This window comes from Triticum dicoccoides, chromosome 5A, assembly GCF_002162155.2.
Source record: "Triticum dicoccoides isolate Atlit2015 ecotype Zavitan chromosome 5A, WEW_v2.0, whole genome shotgun sequence".
Lineage (NCBI taxonomy): Eukaryota > Viridiplantae > Streptophyta > Magnoliopsida > Poales > Poaceae > Triticum > Triticum dicoccoides.
Genome location: NC_041388.1, coordinates 603,537,892 through 603,564,600, shown reverse-complemented (window position 1 = coordinate 603,564,600; position 26,709 = coordinate 603,537,892). Strand labels below are relative to the sequence as shown.

General features: G+C 43.8%; 3 protein-coding genes and 1 long non-coding RNA gene across 4 annotated transcripts; all 4 read right to left on the bottom strand.

The window, feature by feature from the left end:
* Positions 1–3,750: 3,750 nt before the first annotated feature.
* Positions 3,751–7,387, bottom strand: LOC119298034. Its single transcript, XR_005145792.1, has 3 exons — positions 6,883–7,387; positions 6,581–6,753; positions 3,751–4,080 (listed from the first exon to the last, which is right to left on the bottom strand). It is a non-coding gene; the product is annotated as an uncharacterized LOC119298034 (long non-coding RNA).
* A 1,739-nt stretch (positions 7,388–9,126) lies between these two features.
* LOC119300120 (probable E3 ubiquitin ligase SUD1) lies at positions 9,127–14,020 on the bottom strand. Its single transcript, XM_037577184.1, has 10 exons — positions 13,741–14,020; positions 12,879–13,301; positions 11,684–12,196; positions 11,404–11,585; positions 11,168–11,314; positions 11,037–11,050; positions 10,836–10,935; positions 10,216–10,406; positions 9,991–10,124; positions 9,127–9,906 (listed from the first exon to the last, which is right to left on the bottom strand). Exons 1-10 carry the CDS (start codon positions 13,975–13,977, stop codon positions 9,418–9,420), a joined length of 2,430 nt encoding a protein of 809 aa, XP_037433081.1. The 5' UTR covers positions 13,978–14,020; the 3' UTR covers positions 9,127–9,417.
* A 2,785-nt stretch (positions 14,021–16,805) lies between these two features.
* On the bottom strand, positions 16,806–18,393 carry LOC119303293 (protein PHLOEM PROTEIN 2-LIKE A10-like). Its single transcript, XM_037580408.1, has one exon. It carries the CDS (start codon positions 18,278–18,280, stop codon positions 17,150–17,152), a length of 1,131 nt encoding a protein of 376 aa, XP_037436305.1. The 5' UTR covers positions 18,281–18,393; the 3' UTR covers positions 16,806–17,149.
* A 6,474-nt stretch (positions 18,394–24,867) lies between these two features.
* On the bottom strand, positions 24,868–25,898 carry LOC119303292. The gene has a single exon (XM_037580407.1). The coding sequence runs from the start codon at positions 25,590–25,592 to the stop codon at positions 25,125–25,127; it is 468 nt and encodes a 155-aa protein (XP_037436304.1). The 5' UTR covers positions 25,593–25,898; the 3' UTR covers positions 24,868–25,124.
* Between the last annotated feature and the right edge of the window lie 811 nt (positions 25,899–26,709).

Sequence of the window (26,709 nt, the reverse complement as noted above, 5' to 3'; positions counted from 1 at the left end):
GAGGAGGCAATTTATGGGGGCTCAAGAAATGGTGCAACCTCCATTTGGTGTACGGGAGCATGAAAATGGGGGCTATTGCTGGGGTTGCTTTCACCGAGTATCCTTAATTAGAAATTGGTTAAATATAATTTGTAGGAAATTGATCTCGTGTCTAATTAACTTGAACTACTCCAACAAGTGGTATTTCCTAGTCTATTTCTATTTTCAAAACTGATTCATTTTGAATTTTGTGCATCGCAACATGATCCTAAAAACAACACGCAAAGTAATTACCTAAAAGCATGGCAGTATACATATCATTCTAACTAAATGTTACTACCACTAGCACAATGCCTGTGCGTCGCAACGAAGGCACAACAAAGTCGTGGAGATAGGCAGTCGGCTTATGAGACCACCGAAAGGCGTTTGTGTCCCACGACTATTGCGCTGTTCATGGTTAAAAAGGAGCAAGAAGGCGAGGGGAGATCTACATGCAACGACCGTTGGAGAAACTTAAGCGGCGATGATAGGGGCTTTGCAAGATTTGAAGTGAGGTAACATTTTATGTTTTGAAATGTGGAGGATTAGCATTAGAAAGGAGAATGCACGAGGTCAATGATCAGTTAGGAGGACGAGGTCCATCGATGTATTGAAATTAGATTTTCTTTGCTCTTTTATGCTATGATATAAAGCAACAAGAGTTGTTTTGAGCTGATGTTTCATTTCCGTATTTGTTATTTGTTCTTCCATAAGAGTGTTGGTGTGAACGATGTATTTGTGTTGTTTTTATATACGAGTAGAAGTGTATTTGTTTATATATGCTTCTGGAAAGGTAGCTAGCATCACCTGTGAGCAAAAATGTATTTGTTTGATTGTGACTTTTACAAGGTTAATGGCCCCACATGTGAACAATAGCAGTGGAAGAAAATTGAATTCACCCGACATAACTTTATAAGCAGGCAAGATGATTGAGAACCAAATTACACAGCCATCGTGGACCTACCATAGCAATGGCTCTCAAGATGCTTTACCCATGCTAGTAAGTAGTTAGGTGCCAGCTCGAGCTCATATAAAATTGGGAGAACGGTACAATTGAAAAAACTTGAAAAACAATAAAAAAATTAAGAATTTTTTTGTGCCAAGCATTGAACAATGTTTTGAATGCTTGCAAAGTCTCATCGCGAAATCACATTTTTAGAAGTCATGGCAAAAAGAAAAATCAATGCTGTAAAAATGTTATTTCCAAAAGCATTTTGGAGTGATGATTTATTTATTTTTGCCACGACTTCCACGAAAGTCATTTCATGATTAAATTTTACAAGCACTCAGAACATTTATCAATGTTTGTCATAATTTTTTTTACATATTTTTAAGGACTGTGATATTTGGCACACGTGTGCCATATAAGCAAAACTGTCACACCTCTACTTCTTTTATTTTAAAGTACCACACGATCCCCCGTCCTTTGACCTCGCCTCCTCCCAATTGACCCCGGAGGCTCGCCCGAGAAACATGTTTCTCCCGCACATCTCGCGCGCCCACTCCCGAGAAAACTGTCACTTCTTCACGTCTACCACATGATTTCTCCTCAGGACAAAGTTACCATGATATTCGTATGCAAGTTATCAAGCTTGTGTTGCGTAACTTACCATACTATTTACATAGAACGTACGAGGTACTATGCTTCAACAACTACACCCCTTCAAAGTTACCAATGTATTTTATACACAAGTTAGAAGGTTTTCGACGTGTAAAATACAGTGGTACTTACACATAAGTTATCAGGGTATATGTACATCAACCTCCCCCTGGTCAAAGTTACCATGGGGGATTGTACATGAGTTAACGGGTCTACAGTTCGTATATTATCATGATACTTGCAGCTAAAAACCTGGGTGTGTTTCGGTAGCATTTTCCATAGGTCAAAAATTACCACGATGTTTTTGCATAACTTATCACGCCTATAGCACATGTGCCCCTCATGACACTAAACATTATGTCACTTTCTCGTGGCACGCCATATGTTGTGTTCATCCAAGAGGCCCACGCGCGGCGAGTGTATGTCTTTAACAACTTTTTTTCCTTTGGTAAAAAAAAGTTACCATCATGTTTATATTGCAAGTTATCGGTTATGCGGTGCTTATATTATCATGTTATTTACACGAAAATTATTGGGGATGTTTTGAACAACTTTTTCCTGGAAGAAAAAAGTTATCATGGTGATTCTAGGTAACTTATCAAGCCTGTAGTGCTTAAAATATCATGTTATTTACATAAAATTTATCAGGGGTATGTTTCAGCAAATTCTCCCCCACGGGTCAGAAACTTATCATGGTGTTTAGTTATCGCAGTGCATATATTTTCATGCTATTTACACATAAAAATGCCAGGGGAGGGAGGTATACTACCGTGCTATTTACACAGAAGATATCGAAGTATCTTTTCAAAAAAAAAATCCCTACGGTTAAAGTTACCATGGTGTTTCTACCTCAGTTATCAGATGTGCGCTGTGTATATTACCATCTATTTACACATAAATTATCGAGTATCTTTTCACATTTATCTTCCCCAATGGTTAAAATTACCACGATGTTTGTATCTAAATTATCAGGTCTATAGCGTGAATGTTATCGTGCCATTTACAGAAATTACCGGGGGGCGGGTTCAACAAATTTATTCCCAATGATCAAAGTTACCACGATGCTTGAAACAAAAAAAATTCAGTGCTAACATATTAAAGGCAAAAACATGTCAAAAACAGTATTCCCCTTAGCTTGTTCAACAATCAGTGTCATAGATGAGGTGGTTAGTTCCCTTTGTTGATTACCTGCATACCTGCAGACCAGAGATCAAATCCTAGTCCAAGCATTATTTTTGCCCGAAAATTAGGAAGTCGCGTGAGGCCATAATTGACGATTACGAAAATTAGGAAGTCGCGAGCGGGTGTGCCCGCGGGAAAGGAAGGAGATCGGGAGGCGTGCAGGAAAGGAAAGAAATCGGGAGGGAGGTCGGGGAGGACGTGTGAAAAAGGAAGGAGATCGGGAGGCGCGTGGCAGTTTTGTAATCTGGCACACGGTTGTCATATACATATCTCGTATTTTTAAATGATTTTCATTTTTCTGAATTTTAGTATCTTACTGTTTATCCCAAGCTCATCTGAGCCGAGGAGCAGAAGAGCGCTTTGGTAGAAGCTGACCCAATTCTTAAATTAGCTTGGCAAAGGCAATCTCATAAAATTAGCTTTCTGTTCCCTCCATCGTGTAGCGGCCGCTACCTACGACCCGATTTATGGAGCGCCGTGCCGAGTGCCGACATTATCCGGCCGATACGATCAAACTGGCGCCACGTACGTAGCATAATGTCCAGCACTTTGATCTACTCCTCCGTCCGAAAAAAGTTGTCCACAGCTTAATGTACTGTGAATTTTGCAAAAACGCCATCGTAGCAAAATCTGTTACAAACAGGTCGCCTTTTTCTTCATTCTTCCTCTGTCCGTCGCCCGCGCGCGTCGCCAGGGCAAGTCGCCGCCGGGGCCTACGCCGGCGCTGCCCAGGGCTTGCTCCTCCGCCGCCCAGGACCTGCGCCGCCCAATTTCTTGCTCCGTTGCCGCCCAGGACGTGCTCCTCCGACGCCCAGGTCCTGTGCCGCCCAATTGCTTGCTCCGCCGCCGCCAAGTATGTGGTCCTCCGCCACCCAGGACCTGCACCACCCAATTGTTTGCTCCGCCGCTACGCAGGACGTGCTCCTCCGCCACCCAGGACCTGGGCCGCCGCCGCCAGGCCTGCGCGGCCGATATCCCCTCCGCCACCTAGGATCTGTGCCGCCGCCGGCCAGGATTTGTGCGCGCCTGGGTCTCGAGCGCCTCAACCGCGAGTTCCGGCCGCGCCTGGACCTCGAGCTCCCTCAAGCTCGTCCTGGACCTCAAGCTCGAGCTCTTTCCCCTGCTGCTCTGCAAGTTGCTACTGGTCCCTTGCTCGTGTAGCCGCCCGGAGGTCACCTGCTGGTGTGCTGTCGCCGGAGGTCCCCTGCTCGTGCTGCTGTCGGTGAGAAGAAGTACAAGGCTCCTTGCTTTTTCATCTCCAGTGCCGGACCTTTCTTGCTCTGTAATTTGAAACACAATTGATCATGTCCTCTAAAGAAATGTTACAAAAAGAAGTTCAGTTAACTGTTACTATTGCTATCTGAATTCCAACCAGATCAATTTGTTGTCAATTGCTCTGTAATACTCAACCAAGTTATGCAAATGAAGATCAACCAGGTTTAACTTCAGTAAATAATGGTTTATTTTCAGTAAATAGTGCAAGCACAAACCAGGTTTATGCAAATGAAGGTCAACCAGGTTTATCTTCAGTAAATAATGGTTTATTTTCAGTAAATAGTGCAAGCACCAACCAGGTTTATGCAAATGAAGATCAAATTGATAACCAGGAGTAGCTGTCAATTGATTCGGTAATTTGCAGTAAATCAAACAGCAGTAGATTATTTGCTTCATTGTTGTACAACTGTAGTTTAAATGAAATAGATTATTTGCAAAGTTAAAAAATAACAGATCAGGAATTTGTCTTGTAACTAGTCAAAGGTTCTTCTAACAACAAATAAACATATCTAAATTTGCTAAAAAAATCAATCAATTTTCAGTGCACAATCAATCAATTTATTTTGGAAACAAGCAATATGATTCCACCAGATTCCTCAAGACTAACTAGGGTATGTCTTGGTGATTAGTTAAATAAGAAGATCATATTGGCCTTTGCACTATCCATTATCTTCATTAGTGATTCTACTGAAAATATCCAATACCACTGTTTATCTCACCATTGATGAGGCAATGTTACTCCTCTAGAGAAGAAAATGATTGATAAAGACATGCTTCTATATATTCAGATTATATGTAGAAGGTCTATAGTACTTACATGAACCAATGATTGATAAAGAAAATGCTAGCACATGTCCACACAAATTCATTGTTAACACAAATTCATTATTCAGTGCTACCACATGTCCACACGACGGCATCAGGATGATTAATAAAGAAATGCATAACACTACATTAATACCACATCCTGCATGTTTCAGTTTTGACAGTGAATTTTTTTTATTAAATTTTCCTTTACTTGCACTGAATCTAAATAACACTAAAGTTTTCTTTATCAATCATAATAGTAAAGTTTATCTTGCTCAAATCTAGTCTGAATTTACAAAACACTACACTATATAACTTGCAATTTTCAGTACACCATTGTGAGCAAACGTACAAATATACTCACAAGCTCAAGATAGCTCCCAAGCTCAAGCTCAAGATAGGCTAAAGAAGCTCCAGCGGAGTACACTGCATTCAGTGATCTTGCTAAAGAAGCTCTCAAGCCCAAGCTCAAGATAGGCTAAATTTGACAGCTACTGTACTCAAAAGAAGCATTTCGGATTATCACAGCAAACGAAGCATTTTATGCAGTCTGAAGCATTTTGGATTATCACTAGAAACTGAATCTAGCAGTCTGAAGCATTTTGGATTATCACAGCAAAAAAAACTTAATCATGTTTGATGCACATTGATGCAGCACCCCAAAGTCCCAAACATAAGCAGCAACAGATCGGTATGCATTGTTTGATTAAGTAGCAGCAATAAAAAAAAGGGGGCAGCCCGGTGCATGTAGCTCCCGCTTGCGCAGGGTCCGGGGAAGGGTCCGACCACAGCAGCAATAGCTCAACAAATTAAACAAAAAGAAAGTTTCATATCGGTATGCATTGGAAGGAGAATGCTAGAACACGCAGATGTATCAGCTAGAGCACAATATGTGTGAAAATACAAGCTTCTGAAATTTGTTACAGAAATTTTCCTACTAAAAAGATAACTGAATTTTGTGTACTGGAAGTTTACAGTGAAGTTTCAGTAACTACAGTAACTGAATTTACAGTAAGATTTCTCACTCCATTACACTGCTATTAACTGTATTATTCTACTGTTAACAATCAGAATTGACACTATATTATTCAGTCAAGTTGATGTTCAGAACCTGTCATTTTCTTCCAAAACCTGTCAATTTCTGTCTGGTTTTGATCTGTCAAGTTGATGTCAAACTTGACACATAAATAAAATTTGACATCAATGAAATTTAGACAGTGAATACAGTTTGAACAGTACTCCACTGTCATATTTTCAGTGACTAAAATTCAGTTCTGACAAATTGAAGCCTACTCTATTCTACTCCTAAATTCTGAGCTTGAGTCAAGCAGGGAATACTAAATGGTGGACGAGGCAACAATTACACTTGAGTAAGAAACACTTTGATCATCATAAATACTCCAAATATTGTTATACATTTTTTAATGGTAATTTCACCCATAGTAACATTTCCAGGTGTATGAACAGCTATTTCAGTCAAGCATATTGTATGTTCATCTTAAGCATATGTTCAGGCAAATTTACAGTTATACAGGCATACTGTATGTTCATCTCAAGCTAATAGTAGTTGAACATTGAAGATCAAAGTATACTGTATGCCCAATGTTGTTTTAATGTGTGGTTGCTCTCTCAAATTCCATGGCTAACAGTAGTTTTAAAATCACCAAGGACGCATCTGTACTCGTCTAGCAAGCTCACCTGAGATCAACGGAAGCAGCATCTGTACTCGTACTCCATTCCTCTGCACCAAGTCCTCCTCCAATCGCTGCACGATCCAAGGCGACAAGAACAAAACCAGCTCAGCTGATTGCTTCACCAAACAATGTTCGAGCTAGCCTTCTTCCTGGTGCACACGGTTCGAGCTGGCCCTACTGAATACAGCAATGCAGAGAGCATCAAGAAAAATGAACTTCAGTCCATGAAAGTGCAGAGTTTAAGCTCTATTCAGCAAATGAAAGCAGCAATACAAGGGTCTGGGCCGGCTAAAGTAAACATTCGACCTCTCTTGCTCGATGGTCTCGACGGGGGTGGGCAGGAGCGCGAGCCTCCAGAGCGTTGTGGCGTCGCGCACCTCCTCGAGCACCTCTGGCATCTTGACCAGCCGGCCCGCGGTGGAGGCGAGCGAGATGACGGCGTTGGCGTCGACGACGGGTGGACGGGGGCCAGGCCGGTCGAGTTGGCGCAGCTGGACACGATCCGGCTCACCGCCTGCGCGGACGACTCCTTGGCCACCGTCTCCCGGCGCGCCATCACGGCTGCACCCCACGCCACGGGTGCCGGGGCGGCGGCGCCAGGGGGAGGCGGGGGCGGAAGGCAGCGTAGCCGACCGCCGAGCCAAGGGCCCGCCACGCTTCTTCCATCAACGCTAGGAGGGACGGGGTGGGCGCGAGCAGGAGATGCGGCGGGAGGAAGAAGAAACGATTTTTGGGGAGAAAGAGGAGAGATTCAGGAGGCAGGCAAGGAAGGTAGGGATTCTGCGCGAGGCAGAAGGGAGCGGCGGAAGAGGCAGCTGCGACGGTGGTGGAGGACACACGGGAGAGCAGGAGAGCAGCGCGGCGCAGGGCAGCTCCGGCGTCCATGCGCCTGTGTCGAAGCGGCGGAGTGTCGACCGGAGAAGACGAGGAGTGCGGGTTATGTCGGAAGTCTGGGGAGGAGTTTTTTGCAAAAATATTACGGAGACAACTTTTCCCGGACGGAGGGAGTACCAGCTACGACCCCTCCTTTACGATTAAACATTTCGACCCGTATGGCACGTGGAGTACTACTGACACTTGAGCTCCATTGCAGTCTTGACGGGTAGCGGTGCCACGTGCGATCACCAAGCCTTTGGAACGAAGGAAATCAGGCACGGCGCAGTGCGTGCACGCTTCGCCGGCGACGGACGCGTGCTGATTTCTGGTCTACATGGCGAGCCCCGGCCGGTAAGCAAAGGGCTGGTGCGATCTGCTGGGCCACAGCGTGACCATTGACCAGCTCTCCCCTGTTGAAATTTCCTTCCTTCGATGCCTGACAGAAGGAGTGGCACGAGCTACGAGCGGATAAGAATTGCCGTTGTGGAGCAGCAAGAGCCATAACATTTTATGAAAAGAAAAACAGAGGTGGGCGATACCTCACCCGTTGAGCTCCTGACGGACAACTTTCGAGCGCTGAGAACTGCAAGATCCACTGCGCAACAGAGTACCAGGAAACGTCAACAGGATAAGGATAATGCCAGCAAGCAGTTAACTATGCGATGCATTACACTAGTAGGACCGGCTGGGACTCCAAATGGATAAGCTTTTCATTCAAAAAACAGGAACTCCGCAACAGGTGTTATCAGCAATGTCCCAGCCCAAATATAACCGCAGTACTACTGCAGCAAATGGGCAGGGTTGTCTGGTCTCGCTTCAGCCTCACTTCGTTCTGCAAACTGTGCACTTTTTACAGGAGATCATATAGCAAACGACACTATCGGGTTCTCGACCTCCAAAATACCGCAGTCATTCCATGAGAATTGCAATGTAAAAGTGCTGGGTTTTTCAGAAACAAATTGGGAACTTAAAGTCATTGACAGGGGAGCGAAGCTAACTCCAACATGAGGTGCTGTTTCCATATGCAAACACAATATCACAGTCTCTAGTATATATATGTTCCGGCTATAGACGGGAAACACAAACATGGAGTGCCTGTTCTAGGCTGAAACAACGGTCATATCCCACCCATATCAGTCCGTATAGCAAGTCCATTCTAGATATGACGTGAACACAATAAAACATCGCACGTAGACCAAAAAAGCGCACATACATGACAACTTCTATAAAACGCAGATTGCGGGGGACCCCTAGAATAATACGAAGATAAATGAAGTATAACCCTTGTGAACCTACACATATCTTTTATATATGTTGACTGAATCATCACTTTAATCACTACTAATGGCACTTCTAAGTGAAAAATGCAGGGGAGAATAGCAGACAAACTCCCTAGGTTTTCTAGAGAGATTAGCTAGATCCATTGCAGGTCATCGGTATCTCAGAAGAACACCTTTAAGCCCAACTTATTCCTTTCTCTCCAGCAAAAATCAAGCCCAGCCGAACATAAACTACAAACCACTTAGGTACATAATTGCCAGAGGTCATTCATCCAAAAAACATTACTGCCAGAGTTGCACACTTTCAATGCTGCAACTTTGGACCAAGCAATTGTGCAATTTTCAAACTCATTGGGTTCAGCCAGTCGTGTAATGAAAACAAACATGCTAAGTGTACCTGAAATCAGTCAGCTGTGATGCGGAAACAAGTATACAAACTGTCTTGTCAAGTTTAGATGTCCACAAATGCTGAATTCAGCAAATGCCCTCCACACAGAAAACCACGCCCATATGTACAAGTTTCGTGGGAAATTTGTCTGTTTGGAACCATCTCATTTGCATCCATCCTGTCAGTAACGCGACCTATATATTCCTTTCCGTCTGCACACCCAAGTGTTGATATTACTCACCCTATCCCTATCTGAAGTGAACTAACTGCTACAAGAAAGTCCTCAGAAAAGAGTCTTCAGCTTCTGCCTCCAACGTCTTCCAGCCTCCGCCCAATGGCATAGCGGTCATGCCTGATAGAATCATGGAGCTGAACGAACAACACATTGCCAAGATAGTAGAAGGCGCAAATGCCAAGGCTGCCCAACCATGAGAAACGGTAGGCCGTCGAGTTCAGGGAGGCAGAGTAGCCCAATCTTGGGAAGACGCCCTTGGCGAGAACATAAGGAACACCCAGAGCAACGAGTAGCTTCATGGCGACAGGAATGCACACATCTTGAAAGAACCACCACATTGGTCTGAGCTCTGCAGCAAAATCTTCATTTGCCCGCTTAAGCTTCGCCTCCCAACTTTCATCGACGTGGTTAATCCATAAGAGCTTAAAGAACCGGCCCAGGAGCCAAGTGCGGAAAAAGTTTAGAGCTGGAAAATCATCATCGGTGCCAACGAAGGGTGATATCAGTAATAAGTCAGCCAGCAAACCAATCAAGAGAGGAATGATGACCGTCTGGCAAAGAAACAATCAAGTTACTCAGCTGTAGGATAAACTAGAAAAATATATAAATGAAGGCACCTAGATTGAATTCCTCACCCATATGAAGAAAAGCAGATCCCTCTTCAAAGCTAGAAGGCATGTTCCCCCAGAAGTCATGCATGCAGATAAATCTCTAAGGGCGGCAATGATAGTTGATATGACGCAAAATCCAACAGAAATAGCAAACAAATCTACAAGAAAATACTTGCACAAGTAAGCCCAGACAAGATCAAAATTTACTTCCATTGCAAGCCCAATGATTATCTCTGAACAGTCATTTACCATTGGACTTCAATCCACCTGCTACTGGCAGCGGAGGGATGGCAATCAGCAATGCACGACCTACTGAGACTGGAAACAAAAGCATAGCAGAATAGAACATCACAGCAGTCAACCATGCTAGGACCACGCCTAGAATTGTTTGAACAGCAGCATATCTCCTGCTGCAATGTGCAAGAAGGGTAAGTAAGCATCACATGATCCATATTGCCCTTATAAAAGCCATGTCAGGCAGCAAAACATTATTTGGATTCAGTACCTCACTTGATTGGCTTATATAGGTTTGAGGATCCAAATATGTAATCTTCTAGTTCTGGAACCTAAAGCCTACTTGAACCATATTGCAAGTTATCCCTATCCTGAAATTTTACTAAAACAAATCGAAAAATATGGACTACCATAAGTACCAAATTGTCAGCATGCCAAGTGTGACCGCTTAATGAATTGACAGTGAGCAGAGACCCAAATTGCAAGTTTTCCCTATGGTAGAATTTTACTAAAATAATTAACAGTTGATGGACTAGCATAAGCACCAAACTGTCAGAATGCCAAGGTGTCATCGCTTAATAAATTGACAGAGCAGAGATCCAAGAGTACACGATAATTCCCTATGAAAGACGAACATTTTCGCAAGAGATGCTGAGATGGACTGTCCCCTTGAACAGAGGTAAACAGGAGAGCACGTGCCAAAATCACTGGCCATTTTACAAGAATGGAAGTACCCTATTTAAACAGTGAACAGTGAAACAATAAGTAAAAGATAGATAAAATTATAAAATGGACGTAGATTCAGTCTGGCCAAAAAGACTAAAATCAGGGCTGACTGTGCAGCTCCTCCCTGAGTGAAAATCAGTATGGGTGTTTACCATTCGTCCTTAGCATCATCGCTGGTACCATACTGGTCTTTTGGTGCAACATGTTCCCAAGAGCCTGACCAGTAGTGACAAATCAGTACCCCACTACCCTCTCCATTACACGCCCAAGGCAGATGACTGTTTTGCCAATGAGATACGTCATGTGATGAACAGCAGAAAGTAACTCTGCAAAGTTTAGTAGTGGCCCTTGCCAAACTGATGTGCCCTTAGCAGGATGATCAAAGTAGCTACCATTCAAAAAAATAGTAAAATCAATGTTTTGAGTGAGCATAGATGGGCAGAAACATCAGATAAAGAACAGAAATTGAATACTTACGTGATATCTAGTGGGAACACCTCTGGTGCCAAAAGGTCAGCAATTTTGATAGGGACAAGAATGACCAGAGCAACAAAGAAAGTGTCCACAAAAAGACCAAGAAGGTTCTTTAAATAAAATTTGTAGAATGGTTCGGAGAAGTTATAGTGGAGAAAGGGAGTGACAACTCCTGGCCCGAATATCTACTCAAAAACAAAATACAACACTCATGAATTATTTTCTGCGTCACTATTAACAATTTAACATGATAAGACCATAAATATAATAGTATGGTATTTACCTTGTGAAGAAGTCTGAATAATCTGGGGCGTATTTTCAAAAAGGAACGTCCAATAAGCCAATGTAGGGCAGCAGAAGCAAAGGATGAAGCAATCAGAAAATTAAACCTCTGGGACATTGTTGCACCAAACATTTTTGAAGTGCAGATATCAAGCGACCAGCCGAAGAACAATGGGTATATTATCACGTTGTATAGGATATTAAGAGAAATATTGGCAACTCTGGTTAATTTTATGATCCCTCTGAAGAATATACCATACAATCTTCTAAAGAAAATTGTGACCACAAGGCGCTCGCCCCTCAAGTACGGATAAGTATGCACCACAGCAAAACTTGCACCCACCTTAAAGATAAGTTCATATCCAATTAGAAGGGTAGAAGTTGTTGAAGTGTAAGAATTGACTTCATCCACATTGCCAAAGCTGAGACATGATGTTGACCATAGAATTATCCTTCCCAATGAAAATGGGACAAAACAAAATATACAAGCAAGGGCCATGTCAACTATTACCACCTGATTAGACAAGTATATTGTTAGATCTTTCTAGAAATAAGTAATAAAAAAGCAAGCAGGAGATATTTCAGGCTCTCATCCTCCAGGAGGACGCAACTAAGCTACAAACCCACAACCTTGTAGATAAAAAAGGGTAGAATTACCTTAAGAAGGTAATAATAACATACTACGTTAGCATAGCAACTAAAACACCAAAAGAACAAGCTTAGACAGTTTTGGCGGTGCAATTGAAATAATAACCAGAAGAAGTCCAAAATCTATATTTGGGAGTAGTCCTCCCACTAGTGTATCCATCCCGGCCAATGGAAGGCACAATTTCAAGGTAGTGAAAGAAGCAAAGAGTTTAACATCGTCATATTTTATAGAACAACTTATAACAGTTTCTTCCATGTGACCATCATTCAAGTCTTGCTTACATTTCTTACAATAACCTGTACACATCCAGGATAATACACTTCGAACTAGCGCCATATTGTGCTGTGCCACTGTGACGAAATGTAAATAAACAATCAGGAAAGCCTTGGCAAGATGTGCTAAATGCTCCAGTTCAGGACAGAACTGCATTAACAGGTGCTTTACTACGATACGAGAAGGATATTATCGTTCAACGAATACCGTAGCATCGTAATAAACAAATATAAGTAGCACACGTAGGATATTAGTTGAGAAGCAATGATCATACCGCCAAGGAAACTTCAACAGCCAATATCGCTAGGACCTGGAAGGCATCAAGTAACCAAAACTCCTGGCTCTCACTCCAAGTAACCAGGCGTTGAACCCAGCACACATATGGAGCTACAGCAAATGGTGCAACCCAGCGTACAAATGTAGCCCAGAGCGCAATTGAAGCAGGGATGCAGGTCACAGATAGGCGTAGGGAGAGTAGATGGTGCACTTGAGCAAAGGTCGTGGCGAGCGCAAGACGCCATGTCCAGAGGGTGGTGAGCGGAATGACAAACTCCCAAACGACACAGAAGGCGAAGAATAGGGGGAGCAGCAGACCCATGAGTTTCCTGGGCAAACCCGCCATGAGCTCAGAAACATGCAGCCTCGCAGGGGCATCTGCGGCGTAGAGAGGACGGGTGGAGATGTCGCGGTTGCACACCTGCAATGATAAGAAAAAGATCAGACACTTCAACATCGGTATCACATTGAAATGGAACTGAAAATGAGTTCAACATAACCACAGCAATAATATGACAATAACAACGTATTACATTGCAGAAGGGGATATTTTCCCTGGCAATCTTACATTGCGGAAGGGGATATTTTCCCTGACAATCTTACACTGCAGAAGGGGATATTCCCCCTGGCAATCATACCAACGCCAACCATGACATAGTTCTAATAGTAAATGGGGTGAAGGTCGGTACTGAACCAGATGAATCTAGACGATATCAAAAATAGAATAAGAACTAAGCGCCCCATACCACACCAACAACATGAGGGGATCAATCATGGCGGACATGATGCCGAGACCCAGGGGGGAGGGGCAGAAGCACGCGCCTGGAAACCCTAGCGGGGTGGGGGGCAAGGGATGATACCTCGCAGCGGTTTTGTTGGCGGGCGGCGAGCCACCGGAGCTGGCAATCGTCGTGGACGAACCTGATGCTGCCGCGGCAGGCGCAGGGGCGACGCAGAGGGCGGTCCGCCTCGGCGGGGAGGCGGCATATGCGGCACTCCTCCCCCTCGTAGTCTTCGCCGTCGTATCCGGGGCCATCCGCCGCTGGGAGTGCCGTCTCCGGCGGAGCGGCGGCGGTGGCGGCCGCGGCCCCGGCCATCAGGCTTTCCTTCGGGAAGCTTCTCTTCGGCACACAACTTCCGTGGCGCGGTGAGGTTTTTGTGCAGGGCCGTGAAGGGTTTGTGTCGACCGTTGGATGGAGATCCAACGCCAGTCAAGCTGGCTGAAGCTTTTCCACATTTCAGCTGTTATTATTAGATCTCCGACAGAGCCCCGATGATCCATCACTCTACCATATTGGAGCTGCTATGCTTAATACTTCATCCGTTCGGAATTACTTATCTCAGAAATGGATGTATCTAAAATTAAAACATGTCTAGATACATCCATTTCTGCGACAAGTAATTTCGAATGAAGGGAGTAATACTTTCAGGATTTTGATCCAACGCACCTGGACGGAGGGAGTAGGTGCTTTTGAGAATCCAATAATTCAATCTATTCTATATCTCTCTACACTTGCATGTAAGCACTATCACAAAGTCTATTTTCTCGTCACTAATTCAGATCATTATGTTTCAACCACACACAATTCAACATCATTTCTCCACAAATTTTAGATTTTAAATTCAAAAATTCAAATTCAAGCATAATATAAAATGCATCAAATAATATAAATTAAGCATGAAGTTCATTGCCCATGGAGCTGCCGCAGGTGCCCAACAAGGTCATCATAAAGTTATCATGCTCCACGGGCTCCAATCTGCACCCCCAAAACGAAAATCCGGAGTCGGTTTTCATTCTTGAGAGGTGCCGCAGGCTTCACATATGTGTGTTCCTCATTCTCATACTCCCTCCGTTCCTAAATATTTGTCTTTTTAGAGGTTTCAAATGGTGACTACATATGAAGCAAAATGAGTGAATCTACACTTTAAAATATGTCTATATACATCTGTATGTGGTGACCATTTGAAATCTCTAGAAAGACGAATATTTAGGAACGGAGGAAGTAGATGCCAGCAAGCCGTGACTGCACATTACTGGGAATCTAACACACTCTATGCACATAACATTATCATGCAAACACATGAACGCTGCAACAAGTGCTAGCAGCAATGTTCTGTGTCAGTACAACCACTACTGTAGCAATTTGACATGGTTACCTGGTCTGTCTTCAGATTTCTTTCGGTGTGCGTACTTTACACCTTTTACAGAATAAATACAGCAAGTTTACATACAGGAAACCATAGAGCAAACAACATCATCGAGCTCTTGACTGACAAAACACTGCAGCTATTCCAGTAGAATTGTAATGTTGAAGTGCTGAGTTTTTCAGAAACTCAACTAGTTGCCAGGGGCGCAAGTATCGACCCCATGAGGTGCTATTTTCATACGCAAACACAGTATCGCCATCTATAGTGTAATATGTTTCAGCTATAGAGTGGAAAAACAATCACTTGAGTACTTTTTCTAGGCTGATAGAATGGTAAAACCCGACCCATTTCAGTCCATATAGCAAATTCATTCTAGATATGATTGAACAGAACAGAACAGAGCAACGCAAATAGACCAAAAAAGGTAGTCCAGAGCACATAGAAAATATGTAAAGAAAAGGTGATGAAATCCTGATTCCCTGAGGCCTTGTTCGGTTAATCTACTTCTCAAAAGGATTGGAGGTGATTGGAGGTGATTTTGGCTTGTAGGGGATTTAATCTCCCTCAATCCCTGCCAATCCCCTTCAAATCCACCTCAACCGAACAAAGCCTGAAAGAAGGACACCAGGATAGTGCACTTCTCTAGAAATGAATGTTTGCCTTGGTTGCTAGCTTAGAATCCCTTCTATGAACAAGCATCTTTTTCAAATCTACAAGAGACTGCTAGTACATAAGTTATTTTTGACTTGTAAAATGAACTGAAGTTCTATTCAAAATTCCAAATCAATATAAAATACATACAACTGTGGCTATTATTAAAGGAAAATAGCATCAATTTCATACAGCGCATGGCTCATCAATGATTGATCACAATCACACAAATACTCTGCAGAACTCCAATTTGAGTAAATCTGGATATTTTGAAATGACAATGGCCATTTGCATGTTTACCATCAGACTAAACGCACTTCCATTAACATTTTTTAAGGGAAAGCCATCCGGCGAGCATTAAAAATTATAAATTGACCAGATTCAGTGGAAAACGCCAACAAGACAGTTAAATTTATGGTAACTTAAAACAAACATGTTTTCCTCAAAGAGATTATCAAAGCAACTACATCCTTGTCTACTAACTTCCCCACACCTCTCACAATTCGCCATATCTCTTTCCCTAACTATACAAAGTGTCATAGTTAGTAAAACAATCAAACAAAATACTGATGTAAAGTTTATAATTCTTGTGTGTGAAACACTGTGGATACTGCAGTTTCTTTTCTTCATATTACCATGAAGCCATGTCCAAAAGGAACAGTTTAAAACAGAAGTTAGAGAAACAATATGCAATTAACAAGCAACCAAATCTAACACCAGTACGTCAAAAACTGTTTCTGCACCTGTATCATGTAAGCTAAGACGGAGGAACAGAAATCCAGTCCGTTAGTATTTTACCTTTGGGGGGAACTTTCATCGGACAATGCATCGACATCACTAGAGTAATGTTTGTAAGATCCCATTCAATATGTGATACCTACTGCTTCATATATGAATTCTTAGGAACCTCTAGTACACTACACAGGATGAATAATAAGTCGTCATCACAAATCTACATAGAATTAATATTGAGCTTACTAAAACTTCGAATCCAAACAAAGCATTCACAAATCCAATTGTGAAATGAGGAGGTTAAGCTATGTTTGACATCATAGAGAACAAAAGATAGTTGAAAAACAATTTACGAACATATAATAGATAACGACATGGATAGAAAACAAGACAATTAGGAAACCGACCAGAAAAACTTTCGATATTGATGATATCAGCAATGTTATAATGATGAAGATGTCAGTGATACAAATTCCTTCAAACGTACAACACATCTCCATACCAAATAATGCCTCAAACACACTTTCTCAAGGGCACAACAAATCAATCACTTCGATTACAGCCATGAATAACAACCCCAACCATAAGCCACAATAAAGCCTTGCAACCAAATTACCCCATTTCAGCTCTTTTTTTTAGTTGAATTTACAGTTTTTCAGTACAATTTTAGCTACAATTTGTACATAAACAATGTGCAAATTATACAAGCCAAAAGCCCCCACCCTGTTGGCTGCATGTTCAAGCGGTAACCAGGAATCGAGTTCCATTTAACACATGCAGGCACAGTGTTATGCAGATTGTGGCGAGAACCATAGACTTATCACTCATATACCTCATGGCTCGCAGTCCGCTGTCGAACGCGGTGTCCCCACTCTTTCTCGCCCCATCGTGCAGCTTCCACAGCACAAACTCAAGAAATGACCTCACCGTCTCAAATGTCACCCTCCCAGTAACATCAAGCACAAAATTCCTGTTGCTTGGCACTGCCAATGTGCTAGAGACTGTCTCCACCCACCCTTCCCCAGCTCTGCTACTGCCAGTGCCACTTCCATTGCTGTTGCCATTGCCATTATTATCCAATTTACTATTGGCCTTGGAGATAACTTGGTGAGAGGTCTTCACCAAAGTCTCCACTGCCCCGTTGCATACTGAAACAAGCAATTCCTTGACCTTGGCGTCATGGCTTGGATTGGTGAGCCCTTCGAAGAGCTGCTCGTAGGTATTGATGTGTATGGTCTTGTCAATGAACACCCCCACGGCGGTGCCGACGAGGACCTCAACCCAGCTGCTAATCGCCTTGTGCCCCTTTCCCATTGCAACCACGTTGACCCAATCGGGCGATGAGGAGGTCTGCCCGGGAGGAGACGGGGCGGAGTAGAAGGCCATTACGAGGTGGCGCGCGAAGCTCCCGGCGACAGCGGACGCGAGGCGCTCCCCGGAGTCGGAGAAGAGCTTGTCGACGAGGCGGTCCGTGAGGGCCACCTTGCCGCCGGAGCCGGCCCCGGGGGTGGAGCCGACGCCGCGGAGCACCCCGGCCGCGACGGCCTGGGAGAGCGCGGAGACGGTGGCGGAGACCTCGGGGGAGGCGGCGAGCTTGGCGAGCTGCGCGACGCTGCGGGGGAGCTCGTCGGAGTCGGAGCGGACGAAGTCGGCGAGGTCGGAGGAGACGAGGGCGGCCGCGTCGGCGGAGGACGCGGCGGCGTCGAGGAAGGCCGCGAGGGCCGCGGCGAGGCGGACGAGGCGGCGGCGGCGGGCGGCGACGGCCGGGAGGTGGTAGATCTTGTACGCGCCGTAGGCCGACGCCGTCCCCAGCGCGGCGAGGAGGAGCCAGCGGCGGCGGCGGCGGGAGAAGGCGACGAGGCCGTCCATGGCGGTCGCCGCGCTGGTCAACGGGGCTAGGGTTCGGATGGGGGAGGCACGTCGGGGGCGGTGGCGCGGATGAGCGTAGCGTGGAGGACTGCCGTGATGGGTTGGTTGTTACGCGGCGGAGTCGCCGATAAAGATGATGGGTTCCGGTGGGCCCACGGCCGACTACTTCCCAGCTTTGTGCTCCTCACGAATTCCACTCTTTTGTTTAGAAACTCCTTTTTTTCCTTTTTCCAGCGTGACGAATTCCACTCACTGTGGAATCACACGGAATATCTATCTGAAGCCTGTGGATTTTGGGGCTGGAATGGCCTGGGCTTCGTGAGCCGCATTATGGACCATACATACTTTGGGCCGAAAAAGAGACGTGCAGTTCTGTTCGGCCAAAAAAAAAAACCCAAAGATAACGCCGGGCGATTGCCTCTGTGGCTTCTCTTCAAAAAAATTACTCTGTCTCTACTCTCTACATGCAGGCATGCAGCTTTGTAAAACATCATTCCCTACCGCAAAAATAAAATAAAATAAATCATCCCCTAAAAAAACTTCGTTCAGCATCAGCTTCTATGGCATTGATGTGATAAAAAAGAATCTGCCTCTACGGTAAATGGCATTCAGCTTTGTAACGTCAACCCCATACTACTGTTTTCCCCCTAAAAGGAACATCACACCAATAAGTTCTTCACTTCTTCTCCCTCCGTTCCATAGAGTTTAGTTCAAATTTGGACTAGAACCATGACCATAATTATTGAAAAGAGGGAGTATATATAACTAAATTGGTGATCCTTGCTAACCTACTTCTCACCACATGCAGTTATGCATTGAAAGAAACACAATTCAACCGTCAACACAATAAATGAAAAGAACCACCTCAACATGCAATCATGCATGAAAAACTATTGTACTACTCATATTAATAAAATATATAATTATTACATAAAAAATATAATATCATATATCATATCTAATTTAATTTCAATTCTTGTATTATTAATTAAATTATCATGCTCCAATCACATTTAAATATATTGCAAAAAATCCTACAACAATGCATGGGATATCATCTAGTTGAATGAGTAGATAGCCATTCATTTCCCAAAATGTTTTTCATGTTCATTTTTTCTGTTTTTGTTTATTTTCCTTCTTGTGCTTTAAATTTTCACATCAAATTTTTTACTAAGTAAGATGGTCTCTAACTTGTATAGTGGGAGATCCACACTAGAAATCAACGCGAGGGTGAGTTGTGCAATTTTTTCTACATATGGTGGGCTATAAGGGTGTGTTTGTAAGAGTTTTACTTCACCTTAAACTCCACTCCACCACTAAACTGTAGAGTTGTAAAATAGATTTGTCTAACGACCAAGCTCCAAATTAATTCAAGTTTTCAACGTAGATTATAGTGAAAACTCTAAAGTACCCTTCCACCTCTGTCCTTTTTCCTCGGAACCTGGTAATGCATCGGTTCAGGAACCGTTTTATTGATTATTTGATTTTCTTCTCTCTTTCTTTGTTTTGCATGCATCACGTGTTAATGAGTAATGATATGTTTCGTATTTCTATAATTAATAATGACCAAGAATATAAATGCAAGGAATTGAGATCTTAGAATTTTCTTATGGGAAAAATCCGGTTGGGATTCATAGGTTTGATATAGCTTTTTTCCCATGAAAGCAGTGACATGAAATAATAAGCATAGGCATGTGAATTTGACCAATCAACGAAACATAAAAAGGATATTACATAGGTTGGGTCATGTTATATCTCTGCTACTATAGTACATAAAAATTTGAATTTTGATTACCTATCCGCCAAGACTCAGGAGCAATTATGAGCCATCGATTTGCTCTAGGAGATGAATATCCACCATTTATCAATACCTAGTCAAAGAGATCTAACGGTTGACATTTCTTAGATTCGTTGTGTACAGAGAGGCACCAAAGTGACTCCACTATCTTTCTGGAATCCTCTCGGCTCCAAATGGGCCCACACACATGTTGGTCCAAAAGTTCAATGCTTAACAACCGGAGCCCTGGAAGATTCAAGAAAAAACAGCGGGTAAACAGCTACCTTTACAAATCAAAGCACTGAACATTTGTTTCCACCGAACTTTCGAACGCAGCAATTTGACGATCCTTCTGATCGAATTTAACACTCAAAATCATGCATACAACAAAACTAACAACGTGGGATAAGCAATTTTTTCATATACAAGATGAGTGAAGAACATGTGCATAGCACGTCCCTTCTACTAGTAGACAGTATGTCCGTAAATCCAAAAAAACATCCATTGTATCTAATGGCTAATACTCCACTCAAAGTGATTGAAACCCTTGTATACACTTGGATTACGTAACTAATGCAGAGCCTTGCATAGAGCATAATGACATAGTTGAGAGTAATATTCCCTTCAACCTACGCATCAAATGGGACAACAAATCAAACCCTCTTTTACCCTTAGCACGTCAAATCTGACAAAAATAATTGCTTGTCTTGGTGTCACCAAAAATGCTTTGCAAATTGGGATATCCTCCATATAGTGCACATCAGTCCGGAAATGCCATTTAGTGGACAGGTGCATCGGTGGATTTAACAAAAACATATTTCCGCGACGCAAAGAAAGAAGACAATTATACACACACAAATACACATATAACAGGTCAAGAAAATGAAGGGTTCTCCACCTGATAAAGATTGACTAGGTTGGAAGCAAGGTCAACCACAATGTCTTATTTGGCAGAGATGGAATGAATGAAAACAGTAGTAATTATTGGATGGAAATAAATACATGGGGGCACTTGGTGGGGAAGAGAAGGTATGCCAATCTTATGAGAGGTTGTGCATAAACCCAGGCATATGCCGAGCCGGGTCAGGCTTGTAAAAGCCCGACCTTCTTTTCTCAAGCTCGAGCCCTGCCCGAAGCCCGAAATGCACTCTTTTATCAAGCCCGAGCCTGGCCCAAAGTCAAGCCCGTCCGGAATGTTATTTTCTAGTGTTCGCACGTGTAAGACCGGCTTGAAATTCTGGAAAAAGAAGCCTGAACCCGGCCCGAAGTACCTTCCGGGCTGCAAAATGAGGCCTGAGCCCTGCCCGAAGCCCTTTTTTCGGGTCAGGTCATCAGGCCGGGTTGTCCATGCTCGGGTTTAGTCGTGCAAATCCAAGAGGTGTTGTTGCAATAACAAAGCAGCAGGGGTACCACTACCACCTAATTATGCGCAATGAACTAACGAGAGTCGATTCATCAAATTTTTGCCTTGCATGTGATGCTAAGGTTGTGAGTAGTTATTTTTCCTAATATTTTTAATTGTGCAGTGTTTGAATGTTTTCTCATGGGGTTATGTATTGAATGTCATAACACAAATGACATAAATTCTCTATTGTCATTGTTTTGGTATGATGTGGCTTTGCACTTTGATCTAATGAGAAGCATTCAAGGGATCCATATCTTCGTCTCTACCTCGGTACTTATCTTGTTCTCGAACCTTTCATATTGTGTGCATTGTTTGCTAGTTGTCTCATTTTATCTTGTTGCAAGCTTTCCATGCCATTGATGTTGATTTATCTTAGTTGCATTTCCAGAGAACTTGTAATCTAACAATCTTTGAAAGAAAATGTACAGTAATTAAATACAAGAAATAATATCTATTTCCAGATTCAATTATCATATTATTAATCAAAACATTGATATTCCAACAATATATCTCCACAAATTCCCACAACAACGTGCGGGGTGTCACCTAGTTGAATGAGTTAACAATCCGGTGATTTCTCAACAAGTATTTTTATGTGTTCTTATTTTGTTCTATTTTCTATTAGCTTTTCTTCTTCTCCTTTGATTTTTTTCATCATTTTTGCCTATGCAAGATGAGCTCTAACTTTTACTGATGGAGACAACCATCTGAAAATCGGTATGAGGGTGAATTATTCGTGTAATATGGGATTCAAGTGTATGTTTGCAAGAGTTTCACTTCACCACAAACTCGACCCCATCACTCTGGAGCTATAAAAATGTATTTGGCTAACAATCAAGGCTCGAAGGAGATTGTAATGAAAAGTCTAAAGTACCCTATCTCTCCCTCCTCCCCCTCCCTTTTCCTCCGAACTTGGTATTTCACCGGTTTAGGAAATGTTTCATCGATACCTTGATTGTCTTCTTTCTTTCCCTATTGCGCATCATGTGTTAGACACAATCAAGCATATTTTATATTTTATTTGCTAATGGATAATTCCACTAACTAATTAGTAACAAGACCATCAAATGAACTAACTGGCAAGAAGAATTGCATATTTAACAAGAGTTTCATCACAAAACCGCTCGCATTCTCTTGAAATGAACTATGACCTGTAAAAAGAATTGCAAATACCACATGTGTATGGAACAATTGCCAAGAACTCAGTGTTTTAGTGATGTTTCTATCAAGGCTAAAATAATTCTCCCATAAGGTTAAAATATGTAGCAACAACTTTGCATTAGAATGCTTTTATCTACCTTTTGGAAATTTGCAATGCTTCTATCTACCTTTCGCAAATTTGTATTGCAATGCATCTATCTATTCCTAATTTAAGAACAGAATTTATACCAAAAAATATAACCAACGAACTAGTGTTACAGTCATGAGAGAAGGAGTAGAAAAACATTTTCTTTGACTAACCAACATGTGTATGGACACCATTTACCAACTAAATTATATAACCTCAAGAAGCATAAACCCGACAGGAATAGCAATGAAAAACAAAGATATGAGAGGATTAGGCCAGATGACCGTTGCAGGTAGAAGTGCTGGGATGAGGTCTTTATCAATATGTTAGCGACAAACTCTCGGGCTCCTGGTGGAAGGCCCTCCACAACGAGCTCTAGAACAACACAACGACAATTCAAATCCGCTGATGATAGGACGACATGTGGTTTGCGAGGTGCTAGTTGAGGGCATCAACCAAGCAACTCGAGAGACATGCTTCTTAGGCACCGGGAGGGTTCACATATGGTAGTGGTACGGGTACCAAAATGTACAATCTTCTAGCAAAGCATACGACTTTCTAAATGTATATGATGATCTCTAGACAAATGGGCTTATACGAATCATATGACGAACTGCCACATGAGTGGATATACAGGAAGGGAATCCAAATATGCCAAATCACTCATGTCATCATCTTCTACATCCTAGGTCTCCGTGTTCTGCCATCTGGCTTATGTTCTTCATGTATCATTCAGATATAATAACTCTATGAAATTACGTCGGTACTTCCACATTGGGTAATGTAAGAGACATCTCTATTTTCTCCCGGGGGTCTTAATTACTGTTGTTTAGCTTTCAGTTAACCTCTGACCATCAAATTAAAAGTGAATAAACTACCCTCCTCTCTTTGAAACAAGGGGCGCTTCAGGTTCAAGGAGTGGCACAGGAGAGACGAGGCGGCAATAGAGAGATGGCGGCGACCTTAGGGGAGGAGTGGCAGGGGAGGTGAGGGCTTGGGCAACTGTGTCAAAGGTACCGAGGTACAAAAGTGTGTATTTCGAAACAACTTTTAGGATAGATGGATAATGGGGCTCAGCGTACTGGCTGAGATGATTATTGGCTGATCCATTTTTAAGGTGCTAGTTGAAACATTGCTTCATGTCCGGGGTGAAAATCTTTGTTCTGGTATTTGTTGTCAGGCTCAGCAGCGATGATCTTGTGTCGTTACCTTATTGAAGGTCTCGCCTCCTTGCTGATGTACTAGCCTTTAATGCTTGCTCTCAGCAACCTGGATGAAAAATTCTTGCCCTGGCCATCAGCCAGACATGGCGACAGTGAAACAAAATCGTGTACCCCTTCTTGAAGGCGTTGTTGTGGAAGAAGATGACTTAGTCATAGGTGTTCTATTCTTTCCCTTGTAATGGTTCGACCGTGATTGTCTTTCATCCTATACTCCGTTTAATAATCATAACAATGGTTGCGTGCATCGCAATGATGCAAAGGCCGGGGGACTCAACAACGCCTATGACTTGGGATAATTGTGCATGTGCGGGAATCAAGTGGAGTAGGTTAATCGACCTTTTTCTAACTTCACCAAAATGAACTGGCCGACATCTGAACTCCAGTTCACCAAAACGTGAAGCTACACATGTCCAGGACAACTCTTTATTTTTCTAATAAAACTGTGGAGTTAAGTTGTCCAATGCAATCTAAGCCGTTGTGGTGACATTCTCTTTCAATGAGCGTATCTGAACTCAGTAGAATAGATTGTTGGCGGATGTTGTTTGCTATGATGCAATTATAAGGTACGGAGTCAAAGACGAGAAAAATTGACAAGTTTGACACGTTCATAGACCTATTTATGAACCTGATCTAAGCTAAAAAAAATGACTTGTGAACTTTGGCGGTAGCAGCGTTGTAAACTAACGCAAACTCGACTGGAATATCAATATAGACCCGAGAGTATCAAATGTGGCAATACGAATGTCAAGACAAGTGATGTCTGCCGCATGTGACATGGTCCATGTACTGGAAAATCATGTCGCCATTCATCGTGTGCCCGCTACAGAACGGCACCGCCCGCGCTTTCAATCTCTTGGGCGACCGGTGACCCAGCGGTGGGTGGCGAGTTGCAAATATCTACACTGTATGATCATTCCCGCATTTCATTGCAAGCAAGGTACTAGAGAAGACCATGGAGCCCATGATTTTTGAAGCATAATCGAGCCTACAAGGAAACAACCAAATTACACATGCATGAATTCCTCCCTGTATCATATTTACAAGCTGAAAATCCCAATTTCAGATGGATCGGAGCAACATGAACAATTTTTGGCAAGCATGACCTGAAACCTGATCACACACGAGCAGTTGAGGAGCAGCCGGCGGCTAGCTCAGCCCAAGGCCGACACCTTGCTGTGGCAGTGAGACTTCCTGGCCCCCATGGCCCCGCCGGCGTAGCTCTGACTGCGGGAGTAGAGCGTGGCGCCCGCACCAGCGGCGAACTCGCACGGCGCGTCCTCGTCGATCGGCGCCATGGACGCCGCCCCCGCCACGCTCTGGCTCCTGGGCACGGCATGGAGATGGTCGGCCTGCCGCCGCTGCTCGACATCGCGCCTCTGCGAGGCCGCGCGGATGAGCTCCCGGAGGTCCTCCTCGCCGCCGTAGTCGGCGCCGGAGCCGCAGCTCTGGCTCCTGGGCAGCGGCGCGGGCACGAGCACCGGGTAGGCGCCGAAGGCCGCGTCGGCGGGGACGTAGCGCGCGCACCCCGTGATGCTCCGCACGTAGAAGTCCCGCGCGCGGCCGAACGCCCGCGCCGGCGCCCTCCACAGCCACCGCAGCTTGCCGCTCCCCGGGCTCATGCCACCCGCCCGCCCGATCACTCGACCCACTCTCCCTGCAAGAAACGAACGCTACGCCTGCTCCCCGAGCTACCAGGCGAAGGATCAGCGGATCACAGCACTATCACGGACGCTGTGATGGCGGACAGCACTGGAGGATCAGGTGCGCGGGCTTTGGTTTAATAAGGTGGGGATGATGGCGATGATGGATTTGGTTGGGTTGGGGTTTCGAGCTTCTTGTACCGGTGGGAGCCGGGCCCGTGGCGCGTGGGTGTGGATGGTAGGTGACGGGGACGACCTCCGCGGCAGTGCGGAGTGGGCGAAACTGCGCGCGGTCACCACAGTGGCATCCCCTGTATTCCTTCCGGCGGCGACGTGGCCGAGACGGCGTCCCGCGTAGGTGCACGTTGGTTTGCTCCGGTCTTCTAGACACATCACCGGATAGGGGCGTGAGTTGGCGGTGTGACTCAGACAGCCACGAGGTCTGGTGCACCGGTGAGACGGTGTGATGATCCTGTGAGCGACTGCGCCTTTCCGGATTTGAGAAGGGAAAAAGAAACGCTGGCCTTTTTCTGGTGGAGTTTGACGTGACTGCTTGGATGGTTCCGCTGCCGAGCGCATTCGCGTGACTGTTTGGCGTTTGGTGGCCATCGTGGCATCGCCGTCGGTGCTCGCGGAATGCCAAAAAGATAACGACGGACGGTAATGGAGGCAGCGCCAATCATGATTCGTGCTCCTACTATTTTACATGAATTCGTACTATACATAACTTTGAGTACGTTTCACCTGCTTACAGTATCTTTTTGTTTTTGTGGGGAAGAAACTTCCTTCCAAAACGATTAGAATTACATATTGAAGGACCCTTTGATGAACCACGTTTTAGCGCTTCTTTTTATTTTATTCAGCTGCACAATCTGAAAACTTGGGCTGGTCTGGTCAATCTGATAGCAATTAATTAACTTTAACTCGAACCATTTCAGTTTGATCAAAGTTTACAGAGAAATATGGTTGTAATTACTAATAAATATGCAGTGAATGCATATCTTATGACAAATCTTCTTATTACTGATTAATTTTAAAAATGGTTGTCATTATTGATGGCGATGATGTTTATCCTTTTCTGTATAATTGGTCAAAG